We start from the raw sequence: 17,500 nt of genomic DNA, 5'->3' as shown, positions 1-17,500 counted from the left end.
CAAAAAGAAAGAGTTAAATCCGAAGAAAAGTCCATCACATGCAGACCAGGGTCTGGATCAAATTGGTGGTGATCCATCATTTGGCATTTGTGATAAGGGAGTCGTGGGGCTGTTAAACCCGAGACACACACCCAGTGAGTGCGGCCTCCAAATGGGAACACTGAAAGCTGCCCTCTAATTCCCAAACAAAATGAATTCCTGGCACATTCTCCAAATTATACCCAGCCAAAAGGGGAGATGAACCCCTTGGTTGGAATCCAACAAGAAGTGAAGAGGGTAAAACCACTCAGTTCTCTCTGAAATTCTTCTTTCCAGTAAAGAAAGACTTGCATTTGTATAGTACCTTTCACAATCTCTTGACGTCCCAGCATGCTTTCCAGCCAATGAAGTGCCTTTGAAGTGTGGTCACTCTTGTAATATTAGAAACGCAGAGCCAATTTGTGCACAGCAAGCTCCCACAAACAGCAGTGTGATGTTGACCACATCACCTGTATTAGCGATGTTGATTGAGAGATTAAAAATTGGCCAGGCTACCAGGGAGAACTCCCTTGCCTTTCTACCAGCAGAGCCATCGGTTCTCTTCCATCCACCTGAGGGAGCAGTTGGAGGCTCGATGTAACATATAATCTGAAAGTCACCTCCGACATGCAGCGTTCCCTCAGTACTGCACTGGGATCATCAATTCAGGTTTTGTGCTCAAGTCTCTGGAGTGGGACTTGAACCGATAACCATCTGACACAAAAGAGCGACACATGGAGCTAACACCAGGGTCTATCAATAGATCAACCATTAGCATGTCCGTGTGGTGCAAGAGAAGCCTGATAAGATGATAACTAAAAACAGCTTCATTGTTATAAATATTACATGTTCTTTCAGAGGGTATATGAGAGGTGATAGGGTTGGGACTTTGCATGATCATTTGAATCTCCTTGGACAGGATGATGTGGAGGGAGCAACAAGCAGGTCAAAGCCCCAGCTGATGGGAACAAAAAAATAAAGTGAAATTTGGTTTATCAGCTAGTACAGCTGTAATTGTGAAGGGTTCGATCGAACACAATGTCAGCATCATTTCCACTTGCCATAATTCTTATACAATCTTGGATAATGGCAAACACCATTTATTGCCAATCCCTCTTTGCCCTGAGGCAGCCCTGGGGCTGAATGTGGAGGCCAGACTGGGCATGGACAGAATTTCCTTTCCCTGAGGGATATAAACCAACCACTCTCGGCCACTCGGCCCAGTGCTAGCCCACACAGTGAACCCACTTTCTCAACTTGCCAATGGTGGGATTGTGAACTCAAGTTCTGGATTGCTGGACCATTACCCTCACCACAACATGACTTGACTGTACCAAATAATCACAAGCTTCAAATGGTTACCTACCCAATTTACCAAACAGCTCGACCCCCAGCGCTGCATAAATGAAGAAAAGGAGCATGAAGAGGAGACCAAGATTTCCAACCTGAGAAAGCAACACAAAGCAGATTCATTCTTGCTGGTTTGAAAATGAGCTGAAAGTGGTTGTCAGTGGTTGGATCGTAATGTTGATCATTCGCCTAAGACATTTGGTTTGAAAGGTCCAAGGGTAGCACTGACATCAGTGGCCACAGAGTTCAAGAACAGACATGAACAGGCATTAGGACAGTCTCCTCTTCCTGTAGCTGGGTACTGCAGACAGGAGCAGGGGAACCTCAACACAACAGGGAGAACAGGTGTAATTTCTTCCATCTGGCTTTCAGGATAGTGACAACAGGAACTTAAATCTCCTTCAATAAAACATTCATTCAGTGCAGTTAAAACATATGTGCATCTAGCTATCTCTAGATGCATGTCTATATAGCTATCTATCTATCTACAGATGTTTAATTAGTTTCTTTATTCCCATTTATTTTACTGTCTGTCTATAGAGCTGCTCTTCTAAGTTTCTCTCTCGCTATGTCTGTATTTCTTTCTATCTGTATATATGTTTATCTGTCTGTTTCCCTGTCAAAGTCTCTATCTGCCTGTAGGTCTCTCTGTCTGACAATCAATATTTACATCTGGTGAGTATAATTATTGATTCTGGAGCAACTGAGCCCCAACAAAATGCACTCTCTTAAATGTTAACAAATGCAAAACAGGTTAAACACATGATCAGGAACTGTTTGTCAGGACAGTGTACAGGGAGCTATACTCGGTATCTAACCCCGTGCTGTACCTGTCCTGGGAGTGTTTGATGGGGACAGTGTAGAGGGAGCTTTACTCTGTATCTAACCACGTGCTGTACCTGTCCTGGGAGTGTTTGATGGGGACAGTGTAGAGGGAGCTTTACTCTGTATCTGACCCTGTGCTGTACCTGTCCTGGGAGTGTTTGATGGGGACAGTGTAGATGGAGCCTTACTCTGTATCTAACCCCATGCTGTACCTGCTCTGTGAGTGTTTGATGGGGACAGTGTCGAGGGAGCTTTACTTTGTATCTAACCACATGCTGTACCTGCTCTGTGAGTGTTTGATGGGGACAGTGTTGAGAGAGCTTTACTCTGTATCTAACCACATGCTGTACCTGCTCTGTGAGTGTTTGATGGGGACAGTGTAGAGGGAGCTTTACTCTGTATCTAACCCCGTGCTGTACCTGCCCTGGGAGTGTTTGATGGGGACAGTGTAGAGGGAGCTTTACCCTGTATCTAACCCCGTGCTGTACCTGCTCAGTGAGTGTTTGATGGGGACAGTGTCGAGGGAGCTTTACTCTGTATCTAACCCCGTGCTGTACCTGTCCTGGGAGTGTTTGATGGGGCCAGTGTTGAGGGAGATTCACTCTGTATCTAACCCCGTGCTGTAACTCATCTGGGGAACAGAAGGTTTTGCCCGTGTGCATATCATTACTTAGCTGAAAACCTAGGCTTTCTTTGCTTTGCTCAATTATTTCCCAAAGTATTAGTTTCTGAAAGGAGTCCATCTAATTTGTATTTGAATGAATCATTGCTAACTGCTTCACTATCTCCCTAGGGAAGCTGTCCTGCAGATTGCCTACTCACTGAAATATTGGTTCCGCAGATTAGGTTTTGAATTTAACCACTTCAAATGCAAGCTGAACTCTGTACTTACTGTTCAGGACAAGGTGAAACGATGCTTCACACTCAACAGTATCAGGAATCCTCTCACAGCCCTCACCCTTCCCTCAATGAGAACATGCCCAAATTGCACCATCTCTCCTCGAAAAATAATCTATCCATCACTCTGATTGGTTTCTCATCTGTATCCTTCCAATAGCTGCAATATCATCCTATCACTGGCTGCCTGACATGTCCCTTCTTGCTCCATGGCCAATCAGAAAGTGAGCAGGCTCTTTGTTATCCAATCAGACGATTCTTGACTGTTAGTCACCAAGCCTTTTCTTTCCCTTCTCCCAAATATTTCCCTGGCTAAAAAGTTAAATGAAAGGGCAAAAAAAACCTGTCTTTTTAATGCCCCAAATTTTCCTCGTGGCAATGTCCACAAGAATAATCCCCAAATCCTGGAGACTCCAGGGTTATCTTGGATGGTTAAAACCCCTAGTGCTCTGAGGAGATACAAACGTACATCCATCTTTTCAGACTCTGCCAAAGTCCACCATCAGCTGATAAGTGCGTCCACCATATCCTGCTGCTAGTTACCAACTCTATTTGGATGTTAAACTCCAGGTTCTATCACTTGACCCTCCCACTTGACCCTCAACTGGTCTACCAAGTAAACAGGGATTAATCTCCAATTCCTGGACATTCCTAGAGGAGTTGGTGACCCTACAGCACCCTTGGGAACCCTGACTGATTTTTAGCCTCAAGCACGATGGCTAATTGTCATTCGAAACCGGAAAACCGCGGCTGAGATTGGCTGATCCAGAACCGATTGAGCATCCAATAGGAGACCTCTCATTCTATAATGTTCAGTTAGTCACTGGAAACTCAACGCAATCCATTCCAGAGAAAATCCCTCGTGTCAGCTGTCATGTTTAAGGCATGCACTGTGAAAACGTTTCATGAAAATTTAAAGGCAAAAAAAGAAAATGGATGTTTAGGCCTAAGGCCTGTGGGTTTACCTGTGGCAGGGCCTGTACGACAGTGTCCAGGAGAGCTCTCATTCCAGTAGCCATCTTCAGCAATTTCAATACTGAGAAAATCGAAATGAAAGATAGGGTGAGGTGAAGCTTCTTTTTCATTTATTCTTTCATGGGATTTGGGCATTGATGATAAGGCCAGCATTTGTTGCCCATCCCTAATTATCGTGGACTCTCGCTCGGCCATTTCAGAAGGCAGTTAAGAGTCAATCACTTTGCTGTGGGGTCTGGAGTCACATGTAGGCCAGACTAGGCCTACTAAAGGAAATTTGTGAACCAGTTGGGTTTTTACAACAATCAGTGACAATTGCAATGGCCACCATTACTGAAACTAGTTTTATATTTCAGATTTATTATTTGAAATTGAATTTAAATTCCACCAACTGCCGTGGTGGGATTTGAACCCTTGCCCCCAGAGTATTAGCCTGGGTCTCTGGATTACTAGGTCACTGACATCACCAGTATACCACTGCCTCTCCCCACATGTAGAGCATAAAAGCTGTGTTGGACTGAATGGTCTGTTTCTGTTACGTGAACTTTCATGCCATTATAACTGTGGAACATCCTACCAGGAGAGACTAGTTAACATCACTCACACTCTCGGACAAGAAAGAGCTCGTTGGTGCTGGTTAATCCTTTCAACAGCACAGATAGCAGTTCCTTGTTCATATGGTGATGAGTGTCCCTACCTGCCAAATGGGTGACCAGAGTTCAGTTCCTTGCTGATGGGGGATGTGGAAATTGATACCTAAGGAGTAATTGAGGTGAATAGCAAAGATGCATTTAAGGGGGATAAACACATGAGAGCAAAATGAATAGGAGAGTATGCTGATAGGTGAGAAGAAATAAGGCAGGAAGAGACCAAAGTAGAGCTGAATGGCCTGTTTCTGTGCTGTGGTCTCTAATTTCTGCCTTTTCTGTGTTATCTAAACCCAGCTCAACTGATGTAAAAGGATTTGAGAACAGCGCCAGACGATGCTGTTTAGGGCTGGACAACAGATCCCAGATTTTCACCTGATGTATAGAATGAGAATGGAATTTGGGCAGAGACAGGATTATGTCTAAACTTACAGATGTTATTAAGCTGAGAGTTGTGGTGAATTGTAAGGAGCAAAATAGCATTAGGACAGGGGCAGATTAAGGGAATGGGCAAGAACGAAGGCAGATTGAGATAATGCCATGAAAGGGTAAATTTTCAGCACTTCCATCAAGAATTTGCACATTGCGAAATTGCACAGCTCCCAGCCTGCAATTTTCCATCCATTAAAATTAGTCGTCAGAAAATCAGGGGCTGGGAACTGTGCAATTTCCTGATGTGTCCGGTTTGGTGGGTGTTTGAAGCGTGGAAGTGGAATATTTATGCTATAAAAAAGCTAGCTGACTTGAAGCAAAAAGTGATCAGAAAGGCTAATAGAACCCTGCTCAGCATCACAAGAGAAAACTGAGGTATGGAAGGGCTACTGGAATTAGGCAGAGTGCTGGGTAGACCTTAGCTGAGTTCAGTTTTGGATGCCTGATCTTAGGAAGGTTTGGGAATATACCTGAGATTAAAGTAGCAATGCAATACTTGGTATTAATGAAGTCACAATGAGGGATTTGGAAAGAGTTATGTATCTCTGGGGCGAGGGATTGGATAACGCTTTCAAAGAGCCAGCACAGACATGTTGGGCTGAATGGCCTCCTCCATGCAAGATCATTCTCTGATTCTGTTAAGGGGTGATTGGATTGAAAGACTTAAAATAATGAAGCGAATTGAGAGGATGGTTAGAGAACATAACCCCAGAATTCACAGAAGCCACACTAGTTAACAACAAATCCAGGAAATACTACTTGAAGCAAAGAGTTGTGACAATTGGGAACATGCTGCTCAAGTAGGCCATAGGTTCATGATCAAGTGAATTGTTTAAAAAGGGGGTAGATACCCGGGAAATAAGGATACTGAGGACTATGGCGAAAAGATTGAGGAATTGGAAATAAAAAATAGATTTAGTTTGGATAACAAACAGGGCAAGCAAGCTCCTTGACCTAAATAGCTGACTTCACAGACCAGCACCATCTCCAGTCACTGCATCATCTATCAGAGCAAGGATACTGCCCTTAGCTTGCTGTCCCCTGGAGTATGTTTACATCCCTTGGCAGCACTGCCATTGGGTGAGACCCACAGCTTACCCCTGGTGATCCGGAGAACCCTCATGATCCGGATGATGGTGGGATTAATGGGAAGAGCTGCACTTATCTCAATCTCCTCCAGTGTAATCCCCATCACAGACAGCAGCACAATGGCCAAGTCCAGCTGGTTCCACCTATTTGGGAAAAGTAAAGATTCCAGTAAAGGTTTATCCAGAGTTATGTTCATTTCCACAAAAGTTAGGAAAGAGGGCAGATTACATAAGGACAAATGGGTTCATCTCAATAAGCCTCTCCCTATTTCACACCAGAGAAAGAAAAAGTAAGATTTATATTAATGTAGTAGCTTTCCTGACCACAACTAGCACTGCAGCATTCCATCAAAGAGGCTAGATACCAAGTAAAGCTCCCTCTACACTGTCCCCCATCAAACACTCCCAGGACAGGTACAGCACGGGGTTAGATACAGAGTAAAGCTCCCTCTACACTGTCCCCATCAAACACTCCCAGGACAGGTACAGCACGGGGTTAGATACAGAGTAAAGCTCCCTCTACACTGTCCCCATCAAACACTCCCAGGACAGGTACAGCACGGGGTTAGATACAGAGTAAAGTTCCCTCTACACTGTCCCCATCAAACACTCCCAGGGCAGGTACAGCACGCGGTTAGATACAGAGTAAAGCTCCCTCTACACCGTCCCCCATCAAACACTCCTAGGGCAGGTACAGCACGGGGTTAGATACAGAGTAAAGTTCCCTCTACACTGTCCCCATGAAACACTCCCAGGACAGGGTCAGCATGGGGTTAGATACAGAGTAAAGCTCCCTCTACACCGTCCCCATCAAACATTCCCAGGACAGGTCCAGCACGGGGTTATAAACAGAGTAAAGAACCCTCTACACTGTCCCCATCAAACATTCCCAGGACAGCTACAGCAAGGCTCCTATTGTGACTGTCTCAGGCAGCATCATATGATTGGAATGCTGAGAGTATTTTAACTTTTGGCTGTGTTTGACTGATTCTTGGCTGCATGTCAGAGGGAATTAAAATCGAGGCAAAGCTTGGCTTCGACTCAAAGCTGTTCTTGCTCACTAATTTAGCAAAACAATCTTGTTGTGAGAACAAAAATAACTCACAGATCAGGGATAATAATAATAAACAATAAAATAGTGATTATATCCCGAGATTATAGAAAATAAAAGCTGCATAAGCATAAACTCTGAATTGACCTGTGAGTTTTAAAGAAGGTTGATTGTTGCTGCATCTTGTATTATCAGTGCAGAAAGAGGCTGAAATCACAGTCTCTCAGTCTGCGTCTATTTATGAGACTCGTCCCCTTTGCAGGGTTCACATACTCACTGGTCAGGACACTTGAACTTTTTACTGAGTTCCTTTAGTAATCTCTGAACATGTGGATCCCCCCAAAGGATCTATCCTGATTGCTCCCCCCCTCCCCCCACCCCCACTCCTACCCCCACCTGACGACCCTGACTTGTGCCTCATGCAACTGACCATTCCTCATGTGTGAGGCTCGGAAGCAATTGTCTTCAGGCTATTACACTGCAGCAGGCAGCACAACCCATCCCATCCTATCATTGAGTGAGCTTCACACAGAATAAAGTCTGGGTGGCAGAGTGAAAGCAGGGGCATTGGAACTGTAACTCGATGGGAGATGGAAGACTAAAGGGCTGTGCTGGGCTGTGCTGCGGTATGTTGTGCTGTGCTGGGCTATGTTTTGCTGTGCTGGGCTGTGCTGTGCTGGGCTATGTTGTGCTGGGCTGTGCTGTGCTGTGCTGGGCTATGTTGTGCTGTGCTGGGGTACGCTGTGCTGCGCTGTGCTGTGTTGTGCTGGGCTATGTTGTGCTGGGCTGTGCTGGGGTGTGCTGTGCTGGGCTGTGTTGGGCTATGTTGTGCTGGGCTGTGCTGGGGTGTGCTGTGCTGGGGTACGCTGTGCTGGGCTATGTTGTGCTGTGCTGGGCTATGTTGTGCTGTGCTGGGCTGTGCTGGGGTATGCTGTGCTGGGCTGTGCTGGGCTATGTTGTGCTGTGCTGCGGTACGCTGTGCTGGGCTGTGTTGGGATATGTTGTGCTGTGCTGGGGTATGTTGTGCTGGGCTGTGCTGTGCTGTGCTCTGCTGGGCTATGTTGTGCTGGGCTGTGCTTTGCTGGGCTATGCTGTGCTGTGCTGGGGTACGCTGTGCTGTGCTGTGTTGTGTTGTGCTGGGCTATGTTGTGTGGGCTGTGCTGGGGTGTGCTGTGCTGGGCTGTGTTGTGTTGTGCTGGGCTATGTTGTGCTGGGCTATGTTGAGCTGGGCTGTGCTGGGGTGTGCTGTGCTGGGCTGTGTTGAGCTATGTTGTGCTGGGCTGTGTTGAGCTATGTTGTGCTGGGCTGTGTTGGCCTATGTTGTGTTGGGCTGTGCTGGGGTGTGCTGTGCTGGGGTACGCTGTGCTGGGCTATGTTGTGCTGTGCTGGGCTGTGCTGGGGTGTGCTGTGCTGGGGTACGCTGTGCTGGGCTGTGTTGGGATATGTTGTGCTGTGCTGGGCTATGTTGAGCTGGGCTGTGCTGGGGTGTGCTGTGCTGGGCTGTGTTGAGCTATGTTGTGCTGGGCTGTGTTGAGCTATGTTGTGCTGGGCTGTGTTGGCCTATGTTGTGTTGGGCTGTGCTGGGGTGTGCTGTGCTGGGGTACGCTGTGCTGGGCTATGTTGTGCTGTGCTGGGCTGTGCTGGGGTGTGCTGTGCTGGGGTACGCTGTGCTGGGCTGTGTTGGGATATGTTGTGCTGTGCTGGGGTATGTTGTGCTGGGCTGTGCTGTGCTGTGCTGGGCTATGTTGTGCTGGGCTGTGCTTTGCTGGGCTATGTTGTGCTGTGCTGGGGTGTGCTGTGCTGGGCTGTGCTGTGCTGGGCTGTGCTGGGCTATGTTGTGCTGTGCTGGGGTACGCTGGGGTGCTGCGTTGTGTTGTGCTGGGCTATGTTGTGCTGGGCTGTGCTGGGGTGTGCTGTGCTGGGCTGTGCTGGGCTATGTTGTGCTGTGCTGGGGTACGCTGTGCTGGGTTGTGCTGGGGTACGCTGTGCTGGGCTGTGCTGGGGTACGCTGTGCTGGGCTGTGTTGGGATATGTTGTGCTGTGCTGGGCTGTGCTGTGTTGTGCTGGGCTATGTTGTGCTGGGCTGTGCTGGGGTGTGCTGTGCTGGGGTGTGCTGGGGTATGCTGTGCTGGGCTGTGCTGGGCTATGTTGTGCTGTGCTGTGCTGGACTGTGCTGTGCTTGGCTATGTTGTGCTGGGCTGTGCTGGGCTGGGCTGTGCTGGGCTATGTTGTGCTGGGCTGTGCTGGGCTATGTTGTGCTGGGCTGTGCTGGGTTGTGCTGTGCTGGGCTGTGCTGAGCTGGGCTGTGCTGAGATCTCTCTGTTGTGAAAATGGGGCTGATTCCCTCTGTGTTGCTGTTGCAATAAATTATAAGGGGCTTCTTTTCATGATGCTATCATGATGCCTGGCTTACACCCCTAATATAACCCCGACATATACCCAGCCAGATTTACAACCTCCCAAATTACACCTCAACTTTTACTCTCCACTGGCTTCATGGGAATGTGAAATTGGGTGGTGTAAATTGGGTGGGGGTGTAAACTGAGGGTCAGCTGTGGTTGGGTTAGCCTCTCACTGGGCAGGTCAGGTTAAATTTGTTCCTCAAGAATGTTTCAGAATGCACGGAACAAATTCTCCCCAAAATTAGTGATGGGGAGAGAGTTGGAGAAATTAGTCAAATTTTGGACAACTCCCTCCATGAGTAACAGACTCTTTAGATTAAATGTTCAGATTAAACTCCTTTGCTTATTCATGAAGACACTCTGCAGTTTAAAACAAATAAATCCAACTCTCGTTAAAGCAGCAATTGCAGTCGGCTGCGCTCGTGTGTTTGGTACTAAGCGCGATTTTCAGCTTGTAAGAAATAAAAGTGGTTACCAGTTCAAAGAGGGACGGGGTTTTAAATACAGATTTGTTACGTCTGAATGAGATCCTGTAAAGAGGGGGTTACTCGTTCTGTCTCCCCTCGAGATGCTTCACCATCATTTCACTTCCAGCCTGAATTCATTATTTTTATTTTAAACCATTTAATTTGCAGAGATAAAACCAGTATGGGTGTAAATATTTAGTCTCTGGCAGTAACTGTTAATCGTCATGGTTCCTTAATGCCAACCGGAGAGGATTTCAGGTTTTCAATCTTTGAGTGACTGGCTGGAGGAACCTGTGGGGTTTTGAGGTCCCAGCCACCTTTACATTCGCTAAATAGGGAAGTAGGAAATGGGAGCAGGAGTGGACCATTAGGCCCACCATTCAATACAATCGTGGCTGATCGTCTGCCCCGTCTCCACGTTCCCCCCCTATGAAATGAGGTGCGATAGGCCCCGCAGGCTGCAACCGATGTGCCTGAGGCCTCAAGGCTGGACCGGGAGGTGCAGGGATTGGGGAAGGGTTACAACCGTGGAGGGCCGAGCGAGGTTCCGGGGAGGCAGTGGCCCTTTGTTAACTTGGCGGGGAGCTCCCTCCCTGATCCTGCTTGATCCTTTATTTATTCTTTCACAGGTTGTGGGCATCACCGGCAAGGTCAGCATTTGTTGCCCACCCCTAATTGCCCTTGAACTGAATGGCTTACTGGGACCATTTCAGAGGGCAGTTAAGAGTCAGCCACATTGCTGTGGGTCTGGAGTCACATGAAGGCCAGACCGGGTAAGGATGGCAGATTTCCTTCCCTAAAAGATATTAGTGAACCAGATCGGTTTTTATGACAATGATGTCATTACTGAGGCTGGCTTTACATTCCAGATTACTTCATCTGAATTCACGGTGGGATGAATCCAGTCATCTTTGGCTGGACCTCTTGGCTTCTATCGACTGTGGACAGGGTAGGAGTGAGCAGGACACAGGGTCCAATCAGTTCCGATCTAAAATAGCAATTGGGTTCCTGTTTACGTCACAGAGATTGGCAAAGGACAGCCAGTCAGAGATTAATCTGGAAATTCCTAAATTAATTACCATGAAAGGTCCAAATTTTAGGAACCCATTCCCCCCTCCCAACCTGTTTCCTTCACATTCTATGATAAAAGCCTTTTAATTACCTGTCCTTGAAAAATCTCCGTAATCCAAAAGCTATGAGTTTAAGAACTGCTTCCAGGATGAACACAGTCGTGAACATGTAGTTACAATACTTCAGGGAAACTTCCAGGGACTGATGGGTGGGTGAGAGGGAGACAAAAAAACAACATCTTCAGCAAATAAAGTCGTGAAATGAAAGCCAGAAACCTTCAAAACTTAAAACTGGATAATTGTTAAGGACAGAAAGACAATTTTTCTCCATTTACTTCATATCCTGATGTAGGGCCAAAATAAAGAACTCACATTTATATAGCACCTTTCATATCCCCAAGGTGTGTCTGAAAGCACTTTACAGCCAATGAAATGCTTTAGTCACTGTTATGTAGGAAACACTGCAGCCGATTTACACACAGCAAGTTCCCATAACAATGTGTTATTACATAAAATACACAGGAGGGTTATACTCAGCAACATAGTGTTTTATTAGATAATATAAAGTGTTATGCCCAGCCACACAGTGTATTATATAAGCTAGACAATGCTATAACCATTAACATATGGTGTTATACAATATAAACAGTGTTACATCCATTAACTAATGATGTGTTTTTAAATAAAATTGACAGTGCTACACACTGTAACACACAGTGTTATTATATAATATATGGTGTTACAGCCTGTAACAGTGTTTTTAAATAATATATACAGTGTTATAACCTATAACACGGTGCATTATTATATAATATATACAGTGTTATACCCTGTGACATGGTGCGTTATTGTATCATATATACAATGTTATACACAGTAATGCATACTGCGTTATTTATCTATAATGCTATTGGGGTTGGTTAGACCAGTTGGCTAGATGGCCAGCGTGGGATTCAGAATAACACTCATAGAGTGGGTTTGATTCCCATTCTAGCTGAGGTAGACATTGGACCTGCCTCCTCATCCTGTCCCTGAGAGCAGAAGGCAATGGTAAGCCACCACTGACAAAAACTGCTCAGGATAAAGCATCAGCAGAAAATGACCCAGGGACCTGTCTTTGGAACACACTTAACACCATTATTTCCAGTAACACGCTGTTATTAAAATTACATATTTTTAAAATAACATATATATGTGTACAATATATATTGCTTTATCCACAGCACTCTCAGGAACAAAAGTTAATCAAATTTCAAACAAGATGGTTAAAAAGTTCTCAATTCCGTCTGTAACATATTCCCCATTAAATATAATACGAATGAATCGTTGTGACTACTTGTCACAGAATAACATTAGAGTTCACAAGAACAAATAGGAAACTAACCTGCAAACACAGTTAAGGCTTTTCACACTCAGTGTAAATCTGACTAACCTTTTAATTAACTACATGAATAGTTCAATGATTTCATTAGATTACCAGTCCCTAGAGCATATTCCATTTAACATTTTAAATCTATTTTACAACAGTTGAACAAAGTATCCTTTTCCATTTTAGTGACAAATCCATCTATCTTTTTCTCTATCGCCCTCTCTCTTAGCCCCTCACATTCTCTTGGTCTGATTTTCTCTTCTCTTATCTGTGTCTCACTCCCTATGTACCTGTCTCACTTCCTCTCTCCCTCTCTCTCTGTCACAGTCCTTGTCTCACTGCCTCTCCCTCTCTCTGCCTGTCATTGTCCCTATCTCACACCCTATCTCTGCCTTACTCTCCCACTCTGTCACTTTCCCTTTTCACTCCCTCTCTCTGTCATTCTTTCTCACTGTCAGTGTCTCTCGCTGACAATTCTGACTCTCTGGCCGCCATCTTTGCACTTCTGAAGTTGGAAGTGGAACAAAAAGTACTATCCAGTGTCTACTCAAGTTTCTGTTACCATCTTGTTCCCTTTGAAAAGAGAGAATCTCCACATTTAAGTTGAAGTTACGACCCAGCTGGTTTTAAATGAACAGAAAATAACAGAAATCCTTGTTTTCACTATAATCAATGACCCTGTGACCCTGACATTAACAGGGAGCAGCAGGGGAGCTGGATAGTGGGTGAGAAGCCAGAATGGGTAGAACATGGAGGCACTGCCAATCTTAACAGTGAAGGTGTCCAGGTGAGGTCTGGGTTGGAGGGGAGGAGGGGCAGAATCCCTACTCCTCCTGGCCCACAAGGGGTGCTAAACAGAGCAAAATTTTAGCACTTGCCTTGGACAGTCAGAAAGGGGGTCAGAAAATCATGGGGTCAAGCCCCACTTGGGCACATAACACATACTGAGGGAGTGCTGCACTGTTGGAGGTTTTGTCTTTCTGACGAGTCATTAAACCAAGGTCCCCTCTGCCCTCTCAGGCAGATGTAAAAGATCCTGTGGCTCCTATTTTGAAGCAGAGCCGGGGAATTCTCCCCGGTGTCCTGGGCCAATATTTATTCCTCAATCAACATCACAAAGACGGACGGTCTGGTCATTATCACATTGCTATTGGTGGGATCTTGCTGTTTGCAAACTGGTTGCTGTGTTTCCAACATTGTAACAGTGACCACACTTCAAAAAGTGCTTCGTTGGCTGTAATACTCTTTGAGATGTTTTGAGGTTGTAAAAGATTCTGTATAGATACAAATTTTAATAAAACATAATCCTGTAATTTCATTAGGGAGTCAGTAATTAATGGAGAAAAGCAAACATTCTGCCAAAGGTCAAGTTAATTTGTGATGCCCCTCTCTACCTATTTTAACCACCAAGCCTCATACAAGAGAGTGACCAATTGGGTGAGATAATTGAGGGTTTGTTTCACAGGGAAACCAGCAGAAGAAAAAAAAACTTGCATTTCTGTTGCCTTCCTCAGCCTCCCCTAAATGTTTTACAAATAACAAATACCTTTTAAAATAGAGCCAGTGCTGTAATTTAACCTTCAATGGCACTATCATCACTGAATCCCCACTGCCAACATTCCAGGGGTTACCTTTGACCAGAAACTGAACTGGACCAGCCATATAAATACTGTGGCTACAAGAGCAGGTCAGAGGCTGGGAATTCTATGGAGAATAACTCACCTCCTGACTCCCCAAAGCCTGTCCACCATCTAAAAGGCACAAGTCAGGAGCGTGATGGAGTGCTCCCCACTTGCCCTGGATGAGTGCAGCTCCCACAACACTCGAGAAGCTTGACACCATCCAGGACAAAGCAGTCTGCTTGATTGGCACCCCATCCACAAACATTCACTCCCTCCACCATGGACGCTCTGTAGCAGCAGTATGTACCATCTACAAGATGTACCACAGCAACTCATCAAGGCTCCTTTGACAGCACCTCCCAAACCCTCAAACTCTACCATCTAGAAGGACAAGTGCAGCAGATAGATAGGAACACCATCACCTGGAAGTTCCCTTTCAAGCCACTCACCATCCTGACTTGGAAATATATCACCGTTCTCTCACTGTCACTGGGTCAAAATCCTGGAACTCCCTCCCTAATAGCACTATGGGTGTACCTGCAGTGGCTCAAGAAGGCAGCTCAACACCACCTTCTCAAGGGCAATTAGGGAAGGGCAATAGATGCTGGGCCCAGCCAGCGAAGCCCACATCGTAAATGAATAAAAATTTTTTTAGAAAGCTCAACAGCCAATTTGGGCACAGCAACTCCCACAAACATAATTACCCGATCATCTGTTATTGTGGTGTTAATAGATTGAGAAATAAATATTGGCCAGGACAGTGGGGAGAACTCTTACCCCTCTGCCTGCCCTCTTCTTGGAAACAGTGCCACAGGACCTTTCACTTCCACCTGAGAAGGCAGATGGGGTCTCATCAGAAATACAGCACCTCTAACAGTGTAGCACCCTCAGTATGGCACTGAGAGCATCAGCCTAGATTTTTGAGTTCACACACACTTAAACTCACAACCTTCTGATTCAGAGGCTAGAGCGCTACCCACGAGCCACAGGTGACCAGCGTGAAAAGAAGAGACAAGATACACACAATGGTTGAGGAAACAAATGCTCACGATTGAGCTTCTGTGAAATCTTAGGGCATTGAGAAAGGGGTAAAACTAATGGTTGCACATCCTTACCCTGGGCTGGTTGTAGTGTTCCAGAGACATGGTCACCACATTGATGCAGATGATGAAGGTGATGAAGAGGTCCAGGTAATGGCTGGTACACATGGTGTGGATGAAGAGGCGGATGGGTGAGTAGGCAGCATAATATGGCAAACGTTGGGCTTCTTCCATGGCACAAGTCAACAAGGGGGAAAAGGAATAAATAAGGGTTGGTTAGATCTCCACCTCGTCTGCTCCCCTTCCCACCACAAGTTACATTGCCTCGTCACTTCCTTACACCATCATCTTCTTTGGTTATCAAAACACATGGCCTTGGACTTAAATCAGCGGCTGGTTTATTGCATTGCCGTGGACTTCCCAGGGACTGCAGACCAATCTCTGGGTCCCTGCTGCTAGCAAATCCCAGGAGAAAAATAATAGAGACATTCAAAAAATTGTTTTTAAAAAATTGTGATAAGTATTTATTCGCAATAAAAATTATCAGGCATTGGGACGGTTTGACTGACAGCCAGAAATCATCCAATTGGGTAATAAAGAGTCTGCTCATTTCCCATTGGCTTTGGTAAAGCAGGGGGTGGTGAGATGGACATGTCAGGTTACCAATGGCATGTGTCTGGAATAGGAGGTCATGTGACGATCCCTCCAGGAATCTGTCCAACAGAGTGGGGTATCTTTTCTCCCAGATACAACAGTTACACACAGAATAAAAGCTCCCTTTCCACTTTCCCAGAAACAAACCTCAAACTCAAAAAAGTGTTCTCTTAATGCGCCAATGTAGCAGTTTGTCCCCGCATTTCCCACAGCAGCCAATTAGTACAGAATTCACACTAATTTGGAAATGGATTTTGAGTAACCAGAATAATTTCTGCCGCTTTCATCTGGGATTCAGTCCAGGAACTGGAGAGGAAAGGACTGTTTCCAATGCATTGTCCTTCCAAGTATAAGGTTTATCACCTTGGGACACCTCCCCTCTGCCCCCAAGATGGTAGCTTTAACATGGATTCTTAACATAACTGGCCAAAGAACCAGAGGGGGTGATGAGAAGTGTTGTAATCTGGAAGGCGCTGCCTGAAAGGGCGGTGGAAGCAGATTCAATAGGAACTTTCAAAAGGAAATTGGATAAATAATTGGAAATTAAAACTTGCAGGGCCTTAGGGCAATAGCAGGCAAGTGGGGTTAATTGGACAGCTATTTCAAAGAGCCAGCACAGGTATGATGGGCTGAATGGTCTCCTTCTGTGCTGTATGATTTAATGGATGATTGAGTAAAGTGTGTTACTGTACTTGCACTGGGGAACATTCCCCCTTTTCACAAGAAAGTGGCTACAAAGCAGAAAAGAGTGGGGGGGGTGGTTGCTGGGACAAGGTGGTTGGATCTTTCAAAGGGCTTGGTCAGTCATGATGGGCTGAAGGGCTTTCTCAAAGAACGTTCCTTACTCCTGCGCTTCTTCTCCAGCCTCTGCAGACGCTTCTCCTCTCTCCGTCGGGCCTCTTCTGCTTCCTGGTGCTGACGGCACTTGTGGAAGTTCTCTACGACCACACCAACAAACATGTTCAACACAAAGAAGCTGACAATGAGCAGAAAGGAGATGAAATAGAGCAGCATCCAGGGGTTGTGATTAATGATGGGCTGTAAGAGAAAGTGTGGCAATTGGTTACTGCAGTAAAAGCTCCGGTAGAGATGCAACAATCTTGTGGGTCATAAACCATGATTCAATTTACACCACATGGTGTTATAGTTATCAACCATCCAATGTTGGATGGAGAGTGCTTAGGGGCAATTAATTCACAGAAATATGCAGAATTTTACTGTACAGAAATAGGCCATTAAAAAATTGCTCTGTGTTAATGCTCCTCATAAGCCTCCTCCCACCCTACTTCATCTCACCCTATGAACATATCCTTCTATTGCTTTCTCCCTAATGTTTTTATCCAGCTTCCCCTTAAATGTATCTACACTGTTCACCTCAACCACTCCCTGTGGCAGCGAGATCCATATTCTCACCACTCTCCGGGCAAGAGAATTTCTTCTGAATTTCCTATTGGATTTATTGGTAACTATTATATTTTGCACCCCTAGTTCTGGTCTCCCCCATAAGTGGAAACATCTTCTCTACATCTACCCTATCAAACCCCCTTCATAATTTTAAAGACCTTGATCAGGTCTCCCTTCAACCTTCTCTTT

The 17,500-nt window shown here is 45.6% G+C and overlaps 1 protein-coding gene across 1 annotated transcript in view; it reads right to left on the bottom strand.

Moving 5' to 3' along the window:
* cacna1ia (calcium voltage-gated channel subunit alpha1 Ia) overlaps positions 1–17,500 on the bottom strand; it is a 184,512-nt gene that overhangs the window by 22,028 nt on the left and 144,984 nt on the right. Inside the window, exons 23-28 of the mRNA XM_041177622.1 lie at positions 16,753–16,945; positions 15,329–15,480; positions 11,315–11,424; positions 6,243–6,376; positions 4,056–4,126; positions 1,385–1,463 (exon numbers count right to left, since the gene is read on the bottom strand). Coding sequence (XP_041033556.1) covers positions 1,385–1,463; positions 4,056–4,126; positions 6,243–6,376; positions 11,315–11,424; positions 15,329–15,480; positions 16,753–16,945 — 739 coding nt within the window. The remainder of the gene's footprint in view (positions 1–1,384; positions 1,464–4,055; positions 4,127–6,242; positions 6,377–11,314; positions 11,425–15,328; positions 15,481–16,752; positions 16,946–17,500) is intronic.

The sequence above is a fragment of the Carcharodon carcharias genome, chromosome 31, assembly GCF_017639515.1.
Source record: "Carcharodon carcharias isolate sCarCar2 chromosome 31, sCarCar2.pri, whole genome shotgun sequence".
Classification (NCBI taxonomy): domain Eukaryota; kingdom Metazoa; phylum Chordata; class Chondrichthyes; order Lamniformes; family Lamnidae; genus Carcharodon; species Carcharodon carcharias.
This window is presented reverse-complemented; position numbering and strand designations above follow the sequence as displayed.